At 38.2% G+C, this 15,010-nt stretch overlaps 1 protein-coding gene across 1 annotated transcript in view; it reads right to left on the reverse strand.

The window, feature by feature from the left end:
• Positions 1 to 555: 555 nt before the first annotated feature.
• The window catches only part of LOC146322093 (uncharacterized), a 33,463-nt gene continuing 19,008 nt past the window's right edge, over positions 556 to 15,010 (reverse strand). The window contains exons 16-26 of the mRNA XM_084727478.1: positions 14,899 to 14,952; positions 13,451 to 13,504; positions 9,668 to 9,739; positions 8,954 to 8,989; positions 7,221 to 7,265; positions 7,068 to 7,100; positions 5,712 to 5,858; positions 4,310 to 4,486; positions 3,906 to 3,996; positions 2,629 to 2,706; positions 556 to 1,369 (exon numbers count right to left, since the gene is read on the reverse strand). Of these exons, the coding sequence (XP_084583604.1) occupies positions 1,164 to 1,369; positions 2,629 to 2,706; positions 3,906 to 3,996; positions 4,310 to 4,486; positions 5,712 to 5,858; positions 7,068 to 7,100; positions 7,221 to 7,265; positions 8,954 to 8,989; positions 9,668 to 9,739; positions 13,451 to 13,504; positions 14,899 to 14,952 (993 nt within the window). The 3' untranslated portion in view covers positions 556 to 1,163. The remainder of the gene's footprint in view (positions 1,370 to 2,628; positions 2,707 to 3,905; positions 3,997 to 4,309; positions 4,487 to 5,711; positions 5,859 to 7,067; positions 7,101 to 7,220; positions 7,266 to 8,953; positions 8,990 to 9,667; positions 9,740 to 13,450; positions 13,505 to 14,898; positions 14,953 to 15,010) is intronic.

Here is a 15,010-nt window from a genome sequence, read left to right on the forward strand (position 1 = left end):
TATTATATTTTAAAATGAATTTAAAGAAAAAAAAAGTTTCCATTATATCGTCACATAATTCGTGTAATTTGTTTACTTTTAAACACCAACAACTTAAAATTGAGAATTAATTTAGGTTGCATTTGTTCTTGTTTCATTTGGAAATTGTAACAGTGCTTTTATTTTGAAGTTTAAGTTACCTGAGAGCCTTGTTGGGCTGTTAAGCAGCAGCACCAGCATGCGAGCAAATTTAATTGGTCGTCACAGTGGACTTTAAGTGGACGTGAACATCTGAAAATTGAAGGCTGTTCCCTTTTTGCAGCATGCAGCCAATGAAGTATTTATTTTGTTTGTCTGTATTTTACTTTGTAAAATGATATTTCATATGCTGTGCAGGCTATTTTTATGTAAAGTTAACATGGTCTGAATTAATTTTTTTGACAATTAGTGTTTAGTTTTCAAGGTAGATTTGGAGAGAAGGCTTCAAGTAGCAAGAAAGTTGCTTGTCTGCCTGTGCTTCGAGCAAATCATACAACCTTTTACACACTAAAACATGGCGACTGACAAACTGCAGACTCAGATTAAAAAACATCAGACACTTTATCTGAAACATATTTCAGAGAACAGTACATGTATTTGAGATACTTTACAAAATATTTACATGTAACATTTTGTATTTTTATTTATGTAACAGGGGAAAACAAAAACTAAACTGTAGGACCGATTCAGTGAGGAATCATTTAGTGTTTTTTTTATATATATCAAATTACAACACATCAGATGCAGCTGCTCCTGACCAAAGCTGTGGGAGTTTTTTCAAACTTCATGAAGTACAAAACCTCTAAAATGTCAAAGTTCATTTACATCATTCTCCAACTCTGATGAAAAAGTCTTTTCTGTTTTGTTTTCCTGCTGTTTTCCCGTTTGTTACCAAACTTGCCCACCAGTGGAGTTCCCCACGGTACTATACTCAGTCCACTGACATTTTCAACAACAGTCAATGAAGAATAGATCATTCGCAGCTTTTAAACAAACTATTGTCATGAATCTATCAAAATCTTTGTCCCATTTAAACCCAGTCCCGATGTCACCTGGAATTCAATGAGATGAACCTTGAAGTTGCCACCAGGTGAATCTCAGATCTTCTATAATCTCACAGCGGTCCTTATCGCTCGTGTTCAGGTTCACATTTTTGAACTGACGGGTCCTTTCACCAGACCCTGCTCTTTGCGCACCACTGGCGCGTGAATGCTGCAGTCCCGCGCCTCGCAAAATCCAGGCACACCTGCGATGCCAACCATGCCAGGCTGGCCGACTGCACCAGGGAAGCCTCGGGGACCCTCAGGACCCTCCATGCCGTTCTTGGGCTCTGCTGGGTTACCTGGCAAACCTGCAGAGAAGAAATGATAAAATATATAAAACTAGGATTGGAAGACTTGGATTACACCAGACAAGCAGCATGGAGGCATTTGATGTTTTTTTTAACAGTTTTTTTTTTTTTTTTACGTTTGAAAACTGGTCACCATTCACTTCCACTGTTTGGGAGATTCTGCAGGACTGTTCTCCTGTGAAACTCCAGCAGTGTTTTGTGGACTAAAAAACTAAACCTGACCATCAGTCGGCATGAGGTAGATGAGTAGATAATGACTGAATTTTGGGCTGAAGAACAAGACTGTCCTCTTCCTTTTCATGTTATCATTAATTTAGGCATATCATATGATGATGAGAGCCCCTGTCTATATCAGTAATTTCTCAGTATACTTCTGAAAATAATGAAATTATATAAGCAAGTAAACCTTTGGACACCGATTGTTTTTCCTATTTTTTTCTCTTCCCTGATAGAGGATATAAAGCAAAGAGCAAAGTGATGTAACATTAGTTCCTCCTCTCCTCTCTTGAAAAATCAGCAGTTGTGTCTGTTGCATTTAAAGGAAACACTGAAACTATGTGTTGTCATGAAAACACACGCTAGAAGTGACATTAGATTATTAAAACTGAAGCATCAGTGTGGAGCATGTGTTGTTTCACACACTCAGACCTGTCTGTCTCCACAGAGCTGCACCAGTGATGCTGGAGGTGGAGCTTGTTTGAACTACCTTAAAACTGTATAGCAGCTTTATAATTACTTTATTCTCATTTTTAGATATAAATATGTGTACAGTTCTGTATTTAGGCTTTACTGTTTGCTGCTCTGCTGCTCTTCCATCTCTCCCTCCTCTGTCTCCCTCCATTGGCAGAGCTGCTGTCTAACTCCTCGAGTTGTTCGACACGACCAGATATTAAACATGCTTGATATCAACTGCGGTGTCAGCGAGTCACCATCGAGGTCTCTCTGAGCTCTGGATCACTGAACAGTTCACGGGTCGCATCCTCGCGTGCAGTGATTTGCCTCTGATCAGGGATGGTTTGTCCGCGATTTCCAGGATTTGTCAGTGAGAGGGAGATCTAAAAAGGCGAAGTGTTTTCCTAGCTTTACGTGAGGAGTGAGGGTTGGGAAGAGGTGACAAATGTAAAGTTTTTGACATTTTCATTTCCCTGTTCAGATTTCTAAAGACCCAGCAGCACTAAAACTGCAATCACTCAGCTTCTTCGACACACTAGACTGATGTTACATCATGAATGACTGTGTGGAGGTGAGCGGCGTCGCACCTCTGAGGCCTTGTGGTCCGTCAGGTCCCGGCAGGCCTGTACCTGAATCCCCGGCAACGCCTTTAGCACCCTTTGGACCTGATGATAGAAACACAGAGAGCCATTGGGAAAAGGTGCAAAACTAATTTTAGAATTAGCTAATTTTCTAATTGTCAATAATGTAATCCCTATGGGCAATCATGCAACGTCAAAGTCAGTTAGAGTGCTTTTTTTTTGCCACTGACAGGCTCAGACACTTTTTCTGTGTTCTATGTTTTGGGAAGGCTCCCTACAGATATACATCTTGTCTTATTTTAACCAGAACCAGCTGATCACTCTCGCCCAAAAACCATCAGACTCCATTTACAGAAACAGTAATTTTATAATTGCCATCTTCATTTGAGCTCGACAGAAACGAAATAAAACTCGGTTGAAAATCGAAATAAACCATTAATTCACAGAACTGGATGTGAAAATATCAGGAGTAGATAGCAGAACTAGAAGATAGTAGTAGTAGATAGTAGAACTGGAATATTTTCACATCAAACTCGTTGAATTAAGGATTTATTTAAACTAAACTAAAGTTGTCTGAACGGTGGAAAGACGAATCAAGATGGTTCTGGTGAGTCTGATTTTGTTTCTGTTGAGTTTGAATGAAATGTGTTTCACAATGATAAAACTACTGTTTCTGTAAATGGAGTCTGCTGGCTTTCTAAATCGTCTGTTTGTGGCTGAACAAAAAGGATTGTTCTCTTTAACATAAAGGTCCATCTCTGTAATGATCCTTTCCATAACGTTGTCAGACACTTAGAATAACAACCTGAGCCTGTCAGCGGACGTTCTTTGATGGCGCACAGTCACTTGGAGCGATTACACTGCAGCCTGTTTCGTCAGCTGCAGCGGTCTCGCTCAATACTGGACCAGTTTCAAAGACTGTTGTTTCCATTAGTCACTTAGACACATAAAAATAATTTTGGGCCTTGAAATGAGTATATGTCAATGCAGTCAGCTACAAACTTTTAGCACAGGATGTCAAAGAGCCAAAAACTTCATTATATTTACTCTACGTATCTGAGTCCATAATCAAAGTCAAACTGTTATTAGTCAGAGATCCACAGTGAGAATAGAGAACAGAAGAATTTTGAATTACTAACCTGAAAAAATGTAAAAGTATATTGAGCATGAAAATTAGTAATTTGATCTTGATCCTAACATCTGCAGCACTGAGCTCACTTGGATTATAATTTCACAAATCTACATATATTCAAACAAAAAAAGTACAAAAACGTGAAGTTTACCTTTGTTACCCTGCGCTCCTTCCTGTCCCTCCAGTCCTTTGTCACCTTGAACTCCTCTGGCTCCTTTGGCTCCAGGTTTTCCTGCTTTGCCCTGATAGGTGGAGGCAGAGACGGTGTTTTAATTAATCCTTAATGCAGGTGATATAATGCAACATAATCATCTACAAGAGAAATATAGTGTATTGTTTACTGTATTGTATGGAGGGATGGATCATATTGGACTTTTTAAAATCTGAAATGTTGATGTTTTCAACTCATGGCTGATTACAGATGTCGATACATGTAAATACTTTTCAACCAAACTGCAGGTGACATCAAGTCTCTCTTGACTTGGAATTAAAATATTATTCTGACTACTCTCATCCTGATGGCACACAGCAGTCTGAGGTAGAAGCAGGACTTACGGGTTTGCCTGGTGATCCCATCGGCCCTCGGGCTCCCGGGGGCCCGATGAGCGTCCGGTTGTTGATGGGGCAGCCCTGGGAGCACTTGGCCCGGATGGAGGCGGCGTACTGGGAGATCTGGGCCGTGACCACACCTCTGCAGAGCTGCAGGACCTGCTCATCAGTCAGACCAGGACCCTGCAGGAGAATAAATACTTTTTTAAGTTTTTTTTTTTTTTTTTTTTTTTTGTAGGACATGTTTTGGCTCAATAGTTCCTACATGAAACTGCTCACAAGTTCTGTGGATTATCTTGAGCAAGCGGGTCATAATTTCTGGAAAAACACTTTGTTTTTGAATTTTTAAAATGATTTTTTTTGGTGCTTTGAACGCCATCTAGTTCCATTACACTGAAGAGGAGCCTGGCATCTCTACAGCTGATATATCTCTATCAAAACTTGGCAACTCACAACAAAAATATCTAGATAAATAGCACAACAGGTAAGAAGAGAGATATGTGTTAATTTTGGGGTAAACTGTTTGAAAAACCAAAAACAAAAACATCCTGAGCTGTGTGACAGCTGAATAAGACTGTAAATACTGTTGGAGAAACACATTTTAAGTTACTTTACACAGAAACCAAGTTGAACATCATGTGCACAAACAAAAACCTCATTTTAATTGCACCTAGTGAAACGTTTACAGAGTTTGTCATTGCTCGACTGACAGAAACTGTAGTGAATGAATGGAAATGAGATCAAGTCAAAAAGTCTTTATTACTTTCTAATTAACACAGGCTCTTCAGGTGAAGTCGAACATCAAATTGAGGGTCATCTCTGTCATGTTTCTCTCTGTCTCATGTTTTAGGGGGGCGTGTCTGAGATAAATTCAAACAGAGGTGTCATTCTATAGTCGTGATCTTGTCAAAATAATCTTTGAAGTCAATTAAAAAACTGACTTTGAAAGCAGTTGCTTCGTTCCAATACACAGTGCTAAAGGAGCACCCCTTCACTGCTCATGAGAATCTAATGTGGTCAAAAGTTTTTGGAAGGAGGTCCTTGACAGATAACAAAACTGAAAATCTGAAACTATATTAAGGGTCTATCAGTATGCGTTTCCTTAGAAAAGGAAAGACTGGGAGTTTTTGAAAATATCTGGTGGCGCTTCACAGAGTTTCTGGAACTAAATGTTAGTGATGATAAATGGGGAGCTGGAATAAGATTATAAAGTGTATTAGCCAATGTGATCTTAAAGAGTTTTTATAACTTTTTGCACACTGTAATTGTGCTTTTGTTTATTTGCCTACTGATTTGATGGTTTACTGTATTTGCTACCAAGTCAGACCATTTTATAAAGTTCAGGTAGGCGGCTCTTCATTTTTAAACAGTTATTTTTTTGCACTTATACAGACTGATTATTACTCACAGTGGGACCTGGGACTCCTTTGGGTCCCGCTCGGCCTTTAACACCTAGGTCACCGATGGGGCCGCGCTCTCCTCTGCTGCCCGGGATGCCCGGCGGTCCCACAGGACCGGGCGTGCCGTCTCGTCCGACTGCGCCTTTTGGTCCACGCTGTCAGAAAGAAGACAAAAAGTAAAGATTAAGCAAGTAATTATTGTTTCATGAGCAGGCCATTCTAAGGTAAATACTGTTTACTAGGTTCTCTTCATATCACAGTGTCCTTTCTGTGTACTTTCAAAGTAAAAACACAATAGATTTTAACAAAAGAGGAATTTCAGGCATTTATAGGCATATTAGTATATTTTTGTGTTCCGTTTTTGACCGAGGTGGGACCAAGTCATTGATTTGCACATTACAAGTAAGTCCCAAGTCATGACAGACGAGTCCCAAGTCCTAAACTTTGAAGCGCTAAACAAGTCATAATATGCTCTTCACTCAATATAATATCACTTTAATTACAGAGCGCTGAATTACCGTTTTTGTGCAACTTCAAATGTCAAACAAAGTTAGTTGTTACATATCTGTGTGTAATTTTTTACCTGCATGTTTTTCATACTGCAGCTTGTTTTTTGTTGACCACCTCATAGTTTTTATAAACTAATTAAATTAACTCTGGAATCATTTTTTCCAGCTGGAGCTCAGCAACGTAACAATATTTCCTTGTGGTTTCCTGCTGTTGGATTGTTTCAAACAAAGTGGATCTGGTGAAATAAGTGTCGACTTGCGGAGAATTAACAGTGCTGACATTAACTGATTCAGGAAATGCAGGGAAATTAATTGATTTATGGATTCTCATGTTTCAAACAGACATTTTAACCTTTAGACTTGAGGAAAAGATATCAAGTATTTTCAAGTGATTCACAAGTCCAAGTCAAGGCACGAGTCACTGGTCGTCGTCGAGACAGGTCTTGTTGAGTCTAAAGTAATTTAATTTTAGACTCAGGTCTGACTTGAGTCCACATCTCTGGTATTTGTTGTTGAAAGTCAGGAAAAATGTATTTTTAAAAAAGTTCAACTTACAACCTTAATCTTCTTTTTCCAAACAGTGTTTTGGGCCGTTGTTATGAACCTGAACTTTATCATTTATATAAACTACAAAAATATCTGTAAAAATGTCCAGTGTGATGCCAGCTACAGTAAAAGAAAAAAAAAGTAAAAATGAAACTTTTGTTTCATGCCTTTATTTTGTATCCTGTATTATTGACTACTTGGGTAAAAGCAGGCAGCAGATGAAGCCTGTTCCGGAAACTCTTCAGCTAAATTTGTTGTGTGTATTTCTACAACGTCAGGAAATAAAATGTAAATAAACAGAGTAACCACCTGTCCTTTGTCTCCACGCTCACCGCTGCTTCCCTGAAAGGCAGAGGGAACAAACCGATCAGTGAGGAAATCCCAGCAGAGGAAGTGAAATTAATAATGTGCAGTTAAACAGAATGACAGTTTCATCATCAGACTGTAAACAGGTAAAATTACCTTTTGTCCTTTTGCACCTTTAATGCCTTTCTTCCCTGTTGCACCCTGCAGGAAAAAAACCCAACCACAACATGTGATGAAAGAGGAAGTTGTTATTACTGTCAGAAGAAAAAAAAACAAAACAAAAGCATCTGGCTGACTTCCTCGAAACATGTTACTCCAAAGGTGAAATAAAAGGTTGTCTTATAGTAAAACAAGCAGCTTGTAAAACAAGACCGACGAGACAGGTGACAAAAGAAGTCAGCCAACAGGGAAACTCCCTTCTGGGGGTTATTTAGGTCAGGTGACATTAATACTGTATTTTGAAGATGGCTGTTACTATTTTTCAAAACAATGGTGATTTTCTAGGTAAAAAAAGATTGGAAATATTACAAAAGAAAATATGAGAAAACATTCGTGCTATTATGTGCTAAAAATAGCATTTTACAGGAATGTAAATGTATGATAAAAATGATAATAAATAAAGAATTATCTTCTTGTTTTTGTTCAGCTTATAACTTTCATGGTGCGCTGTTTTAAAATCTTTGAAGAGATTACTCATGTTAATGTGGTTTATCTGAGGGCTGAAGCTCAACACAGACAGGCTTCCTTTGTATGAGCTGGCTCAACAAAACGTAAAACCCCCGTCGGAGATAATCTGCAGTGGTTATCAACTTTATTTGTGAGCCCAGACTTTCTTTTTCCGGCTCTGTGGGCGCTCACTTCTCACATAAGAAGGGGCTTTTGTCGCGCCATCTGACTTTTCCTCTGCAGGCGAACCGCCCACTTCAGTCGAAATGAACAGGTTCTTATGATGGAGCGCAAAGGAGAATATAAACAAAATATACACTACTACAAAAAGCAACACTTACTTTACTGTGTGGATGATCTGCTGTGTAAATTTAAAGTGTTAATATGACGTGAAGCAAACTGGGAAAAGATGACTCTGCATCACCAGACTGAGGTTCCCTTGACAACATGATGCACGCAGTTTGTGCTGCAGTAATACAGTTTTATTCTGCAAAGTCAGATGGAAATAATTTGTCTAAAAGTCAGAGATCACTGTGTGCACAGGAAGGATTCAGTATGAAGCAAGAAGAGAAAATTTGTGATTATTGTGAGTTGAATGAAGTGGAGGATGAAATTCATTTTATTCAGTTTTGTCTGTTATATCATGATTTGAGGCAAATATTATTTGAAAAAAAAAAAATTCTGTTTGTAGGTAATGTGTCTGAATAATCCCATATGGGGTGGGTCATGATAATTACCAGACACAGAACATAAAATATTAATTAATAAATTCATATTCGGTAAATTCACAAACATACAGCTCAGTTGCTCAGTTTAGAATCTATATAACTCATGAAGAACATCATCAGGAAAAGAATCAGTGAAAGTGATGTAATCTGAAACTGCGGCTGAACGTGACTCGCTCTTGACCGGGTTGTGAGTTCAGCATCAGTTACCATGGTGATCAAGGAGCTTAAAGGAGAGCCACCTTTGCATCACTGAAATCTGGTCTGCATATGATCTGATTTCAAGGAGGACTGGGTCAGATGGCACTCATTAAGAGTAACTATGGTCTTATTTTTTTATGCATGTCATCAGTATTAAATTGAAACTATTTCAAAACCAGTTAACAACTCCCTGTGGTGAGAGCTGAGCATCTCACCAACCATCACTTCAGTTTTAAAACATATTCTCAAAGACACTTCAGCGTACAGACTCACTGATGTGTGATGTCCAACACTCACCTTCTCACCATCAGGTCCCGTCTCACCTTTGGCACCCTGGAAGAAAAACAACCACTTCAACACTTATCACATTAACTAAACAAACAACGTAAAACCACACGGGGACTAAAGTTGTCACGATACCAGAATTTTAAACTGTGATAAAATACTAGATACCTCCTCTACTGTGCTGCAAGGCGGGTAAATAAAGCTGGAACTGAACTGAGGACTTGAGTGAAAAAAAAAAAAAAACTTTGATACTATTAAATGATTAATTAACTCATATTTTATCATCATATCAAACTTTAAAATGTTTATGACCGTCACAAACTGATTTGTTATTAGTATGAAACAGCAAAAGATCCAAAGTCAGAACAGTTACAATAAGATCTGGGACATCAGCATGAGCATTTTTCACTTCATCACAGTTTATTTAAAGATTAAATTTACAGTGTCCCGCTGTATGTGTCAATGTTCTGTAGGTGTCTGTATGTGTGATCGTAATAATCCACCATTCTGATGATGTATAATCTACTTTTTTTGATTTTGCTCTTTGTTTTAAATTTCATGTAACTCAGATGTGTGTTACGTAATTCCAAATTATATTAAAGTTGTTCTTTGTGGAAAGAGAAAACTCCCGGTGAAGTCTGGTATTTCATAAAGGATGAATCAGCCTGAATTAATAACTAACAGATAAATCTGCAGGTTTGTAGTCTGAGTGTTGTGTGTACCCACAGTCTGGCCCTGCAGGCCCTTTGGTCCTTGTTTTCCTGGTACTCCAGCATCTCCCTGCTCTCCTACAGCTCCCTGTTGGACAAATAGACAGAAAAATACTCAATCAATCAATGTGATCGATCCATGATAAAGAAATGAACTTGACAGTGTGTACATCTTTTTGCTTTTTTCTGTTTATTATTTGATTCTTTTTGCTCCTTTCATGGTCGTCTGAGACGTGAATTCTGAGGGACACACGATGTATGACCCAAAATAAAGGAGCTACATTCAGCATGTCTCATATACGCTGAATATGAATATTGATCTTGTATTGGTGAGCTGCTGCTTTCCTCCCTTTCTCTGCAGCGTCAGATTTGCTAATGTTATCAAAAACACAATGGAAATGCAATAAAATATTATATTTTTAAAAAAAGGAAATTATAACAAGAAAACTGATACAACTTCATAAAGAGAAAAAGTTAAGAAGAGGAAGTAAAAGACCTTTAGAAGTAACAAAAAAACCCTTCAGTGGGTATTTTCACCCTCATCTATAAAATGTCAGATTTGAGGAAGTGTGAACAACGGCTTTCTTCTTATCTTGACGGTCAGACAGTCTGGAGATTTTCTAACTGATTTAGTTTTGTGTTAGTCAGCACTAAAAAATTTTATTATCCAGTTACTGCAGCTTACTGTACTGTACTGTAACTTTTGACAGCAATGAGATACTGAAATGATGATGATAAGAAAACGAAAAAGTCATTTTCAGTCATAAGCCTGTTCCGTATGAGTGTTTTACGGTTCTGCTTGATCAGGGTAGAAGCCTTGGGGATCTGGGGATTTTTTTTTTTTTGTGGTTTGACTCAGAACAGTTTGACTCTTAAACCACTGAGAATCTCACCTTGGCATCTCAGAATCAAAACAAGCATGAGAAAAAAAAACACATCCCGTGTCTTTTCTCATCTTCTACAGTTGTACCACAAGACTCAGCATTGGGCCCCCTTTTATTTCTTTCATTTTTTTTTTTTTAAATATCCTTCTTTTGAGCCCTTAAAATACAACATTCACCACTATTGTTATATGCAGGCGACACTTGCACATAAACCTGGTGATTTTTTTTTAACTCTGTTGCTTAGCTGCTTTGAGGACCTCATCACCACCACCAGTGTGTAGACCTCAGGGGTTCTCTTCACTACAGCTTCATCACCCCCATTTATACATGTGCAAATTGTTTTCACCATGATGTGGTCTGACCGCCAAAGACTTTTCATGTTTCATATCTCATGCACGTGTCAATAAACTATTTTGACTGAAATACTGTTGCTTGCACAGCTTCCTCGCTCTCAGGTGGCTTCTGTGCGCTTGGGAAACATCTGGTGACAGAATTTTTTTTTTTGCTCTCTGATTTCTTGTGCAATAAGAATACCAGATGTAGTGTTATTTATCTGATCAGCTCATCCACGATTCCACGTCCAGACCCCTCAGATCTGCCAACCGATCACTGCTCTTCATTCAGTGATCAGGCATGTTTAAGACCATTGTTAGTATTAAACTGAAGAATGCAATAGTTTAACCCTCACTGTAAGCTCTTTCTCTTAAACTGAAATCATTAAAATTGGTTCTTAGACCTGTCTCATCCTTTCATGAAGACACGATCAAGAAATATATTTGTTCTGGACAATTTTAAAATTCCAAATATAATTTTTAAAGCACCACATTGCCTCGCTCTGAATTACATCATGTATTTATTGACCTTTAATGACCTCTGGAATATTCTGCCCATTGACATTAGATAGACTATATCTATAACATCTTAATTTTCCTGTGGTTTTACATTTTCATTGTTGAAGTTCTTTAAACTCCCTTTTTAACTTTTAATCTCCTGTGGTCGATGACGTCAGTTTGTTTTTATTTGCTTTATTATTATTATTATCTTTTTCTCTTCTTTGTAAAGTACTTTGTAACTTTGTTGAGAAAAGTGAGAATAAATAAAGTTATTTTATATATTATAATTATAACTCTTATTATTATTATTATTACTATTAATATTATACTATTGATGGACGGACAACATCTGTAGATTTTTAAAGTTCCCTATAATTTAACAAACTTCACTTGAAGTAAAGTGTTTACAGATACTGCATTCTCAACTGTTCCAGATGTATGTATGGGAGAAGTTTGCCTTCTGGGCTCTCTGCCAGAAAGCCCTTAGGAAGTCAGGTGACGTACCATAAAGAGTGATAAAGCCAGCATGGGAGGAAGTAAGTTATGGAGGATGAAAGGGTCAAAAACAAACAGGACTTTCATCTGGCAGATCTGCGTTCGTGTCCTGTCTGAAACCAAAGATTGACTCATCCTTTTCAGGCAGAAAGCCCTGAAGGCAAACTTCTCCCACATGCCCACACAATGAAATTCTGGATTAAAAGACTTCTCTGTATGTTGCAATCTGAGCGACCAGTGTGCTCTTTGTTCTTGTTTTTTTTTCTTTCTTTTAGGGACATTCCCTTTTTTGTTCCTGCTTTTAATGTCACTCATCTGACCACAACAATGTCAAAACAAAAAAAACTCCTGAGAACTGAACACTGGGAAATTTCTTAAGATTTCGGGTAGAACTACAGATGGTTTTTAATTACATGATGTGATACTTTGAAGTTATTAGGAATTACTTTCAATTTATTTTTAAAAAACACAACTGACTTCTTCAGAAATAAATCCAGATTACTACCAGATGTATTTTCAGCAGGATTTTCCCTGCAGACTTGTGGTTGGCTGATCTGTGTCACAACATCTGGTTTGATTGTTTATATCTGAGGCACAGGGTTGCCAGATTGGACAGTTTGGACAATCATCTTGCAGGTGTCCTGAACAGAGAATTTAAGAGTCAGCAGCTTTCATTTGCATATTGTGAGTAACACCAGCTCACCTGACCACATATCCTGTAAATCTTCTTAATCTATCTCAATATTTGGCTGTTTTATTTGATTATTTGTGTATTTTATTAATTACTTTTTGTTGGTATCTCAGTTCATTTGACTATTTGGTCTATTCATTTGCTTTATTTGTTTGGTCTTCCACCATCATCAGGTATAATCTTAACCCTTGTGTTTTGTTGGAAGTGTCATTTAGTACCCCTTGTGAATATGATATGAAATTTGAGATCTTTATTTAAGTATTTATGGTTGGTGGTAATTTTTTTTCTCTGTTCTTATTTTGCTTCGCTATTCAGGATGAAGTTGGGTGGTCATAAGGGTCCCACAGCCACCTCTAGTTGGGTTATTAGGTTTGGGGGATCATTCACAGGTCTAATGAGACAAAAAAAACCCTCTTCTTACAGGACAGTGTCTATAAATTAGCCAACTTGCTACCAAGTTTTATTCACACACTGTCTGTCTTTCCCAGATTGACTCAACAGGTGGTTTTCTGTTCTCTGAGTTTGCACTGGAACAACGGTCCATCTCTCGTGCTCTGTCTTCTGTAACTCCATGCTGATGTGTCAAAGCACAAACAACAAAAAAAAATTGGTTTGCAGCTGCTGATTTTCAAAAATGGTGTCTGAAATTAAATGGTGCAAGCCCTCGGCCAATCAGAAACCAAACCCCCAAACTTCCTGTGTTTTTGGAAAGTACTACCCGCTGAGAGGAGAGTTTTGGGGGGTTAAATAATGCGCCCAGAGTTCCTCCAAAGATTCCTGGTCCCTGGGAAAACCTTCTTGTGGTGGAAACACTCAGCAGTCAGGAATCAAACCCATGTCTTTGGAGTTACACAGCGGTTTTACTTGATCACTTGATCATCCTGTTGCTCACTTACCACGGCGCCCACTCTGCCTCGAGGTCCTCTCACACCACGTTCTCCCTTACTGCCCTGCAGACGTACAACAGACATTTGAGTTTAGCTTTTTTTTTTTTTTTATCTGACAGGTTAATTTTACAGCAGACATTTTGACTTTTTTACCAAAAGTAAAGAAAAGTAGCATGTGTTACTAATAACATTAATGGTTAATTATTCATTTTATTTTATTTTTACCTTTATTTAACCAGGAAGCTCCAATGAGATTGAAAATCTCTTTTTTACAAGAGAGACCTGCCCAAGGTAGCAGCCAATCACAACATAGTTTTGTGTGTCACGTCACATGGAGCCGCGTACACAATACCAGGACCTTGAAATGGAATTCAGCCATTAATCATGTCATGATTTACACCTGTGGCCACCCAACCTGAGCCTGGTTCTGCTTGAGGTTTCTGCCTGTTTAAAAGGCAGTTTTTCCAGTTCTTACATCTTGTAAAAATCTGTGGACGGCAGAGGAAATGATCCAGCTCCTGTCCGATATGTGCCTGTAATATAAACTGCTGGTCTGAAATAAAAGGAGTTTTGCTCACCACTATCTTCTGCTCATGGTGGAACTGTTGAGTCTCTGTAAATAATATTATTAAGATGACAGTCTGGACTTGCTTTTTATGAAAAGTCCCCTGAGATGACTTGACTTGCTTTTTCTACTGTCAATTGTCAACATGTCTTCTGTGTAAGTGACTCACAATTAAACAGAAAAAAGTGTGTGGGCGTTCTGACAATTTGCCAGCTGTTACGCACTTAGAAGATTAATAATAACAGCACAGTACAATAGTACAATAGTGATTGCTGAAGTCTTATCAGTTTTTTTCAATACTGGATGACTCACATGAAATTCTTCTGATGGGTGCGTGTGTGTGTGAGAGAGAGAGAGTTACAGTTTTAGAGATATCGGTTGTACAGATGTCTTTCAAATACAATGGGCTGAGTGGCACTCAGTACCAAAAAATGCATTTTTAATAATGCAACACCAGCGTCACTTTCCAAAAATCATGGTCCACCTACTCATGATAATCCACAGATCTTGTTATGAGCAGTTCCATGTAAGAACTACTTTCTTCTTCTCTATTTCCTACATTAAACTGCTCGCAACAAGGTCTGCGGATTATCTTGAGAAACCGGGTCACAATTTTTGGACACTGGTTTTGAATTTTTCAAACGTTTTTTTTTTTTTGGCTTTGAGCACCACAAGCCAAAAGCTATTTAGTTCCATAAAACATCTCTACGGCTCTGCAACTCACTGATTTTTTGAGGTTCCTTTAAAGTACATGGTGGTGTCAGAGGAACTCCAACAACAGATTTTTTTAGGACTTAACTAAATTTAAATACTGAGCAAATCTGTAAAGCTATTAATGTAATCTGCACTGGGAATCTATCTATATATCCGTCTTTGCTGTGCTGATTGTTACCTTGGCACCAAACAGTCCAGGGTCTCCCATCACTCCCGGCACTCCTATGGGACCCTGAGGACACAAACAACGGGGAGAAAAACAAGAGTTTGTAGCAGCAGGGGAAGCAAAG

This window comes from Lutjanus erythropterus, chromosome 9 (assembly GCF_056507025.1).
Source record: "Lutjanus erythropterus isolate fLutEry1 chromosome 9, fLutEry1.hap2, whole genome shotgun sequence".
Taxonomy (NCBI): Eukaryota; Metazoa; Chordata; class Actinopteri; order Lutjaniformes; family Lutjanidae; genus Lutjanus; species Lutjanus erythropterus.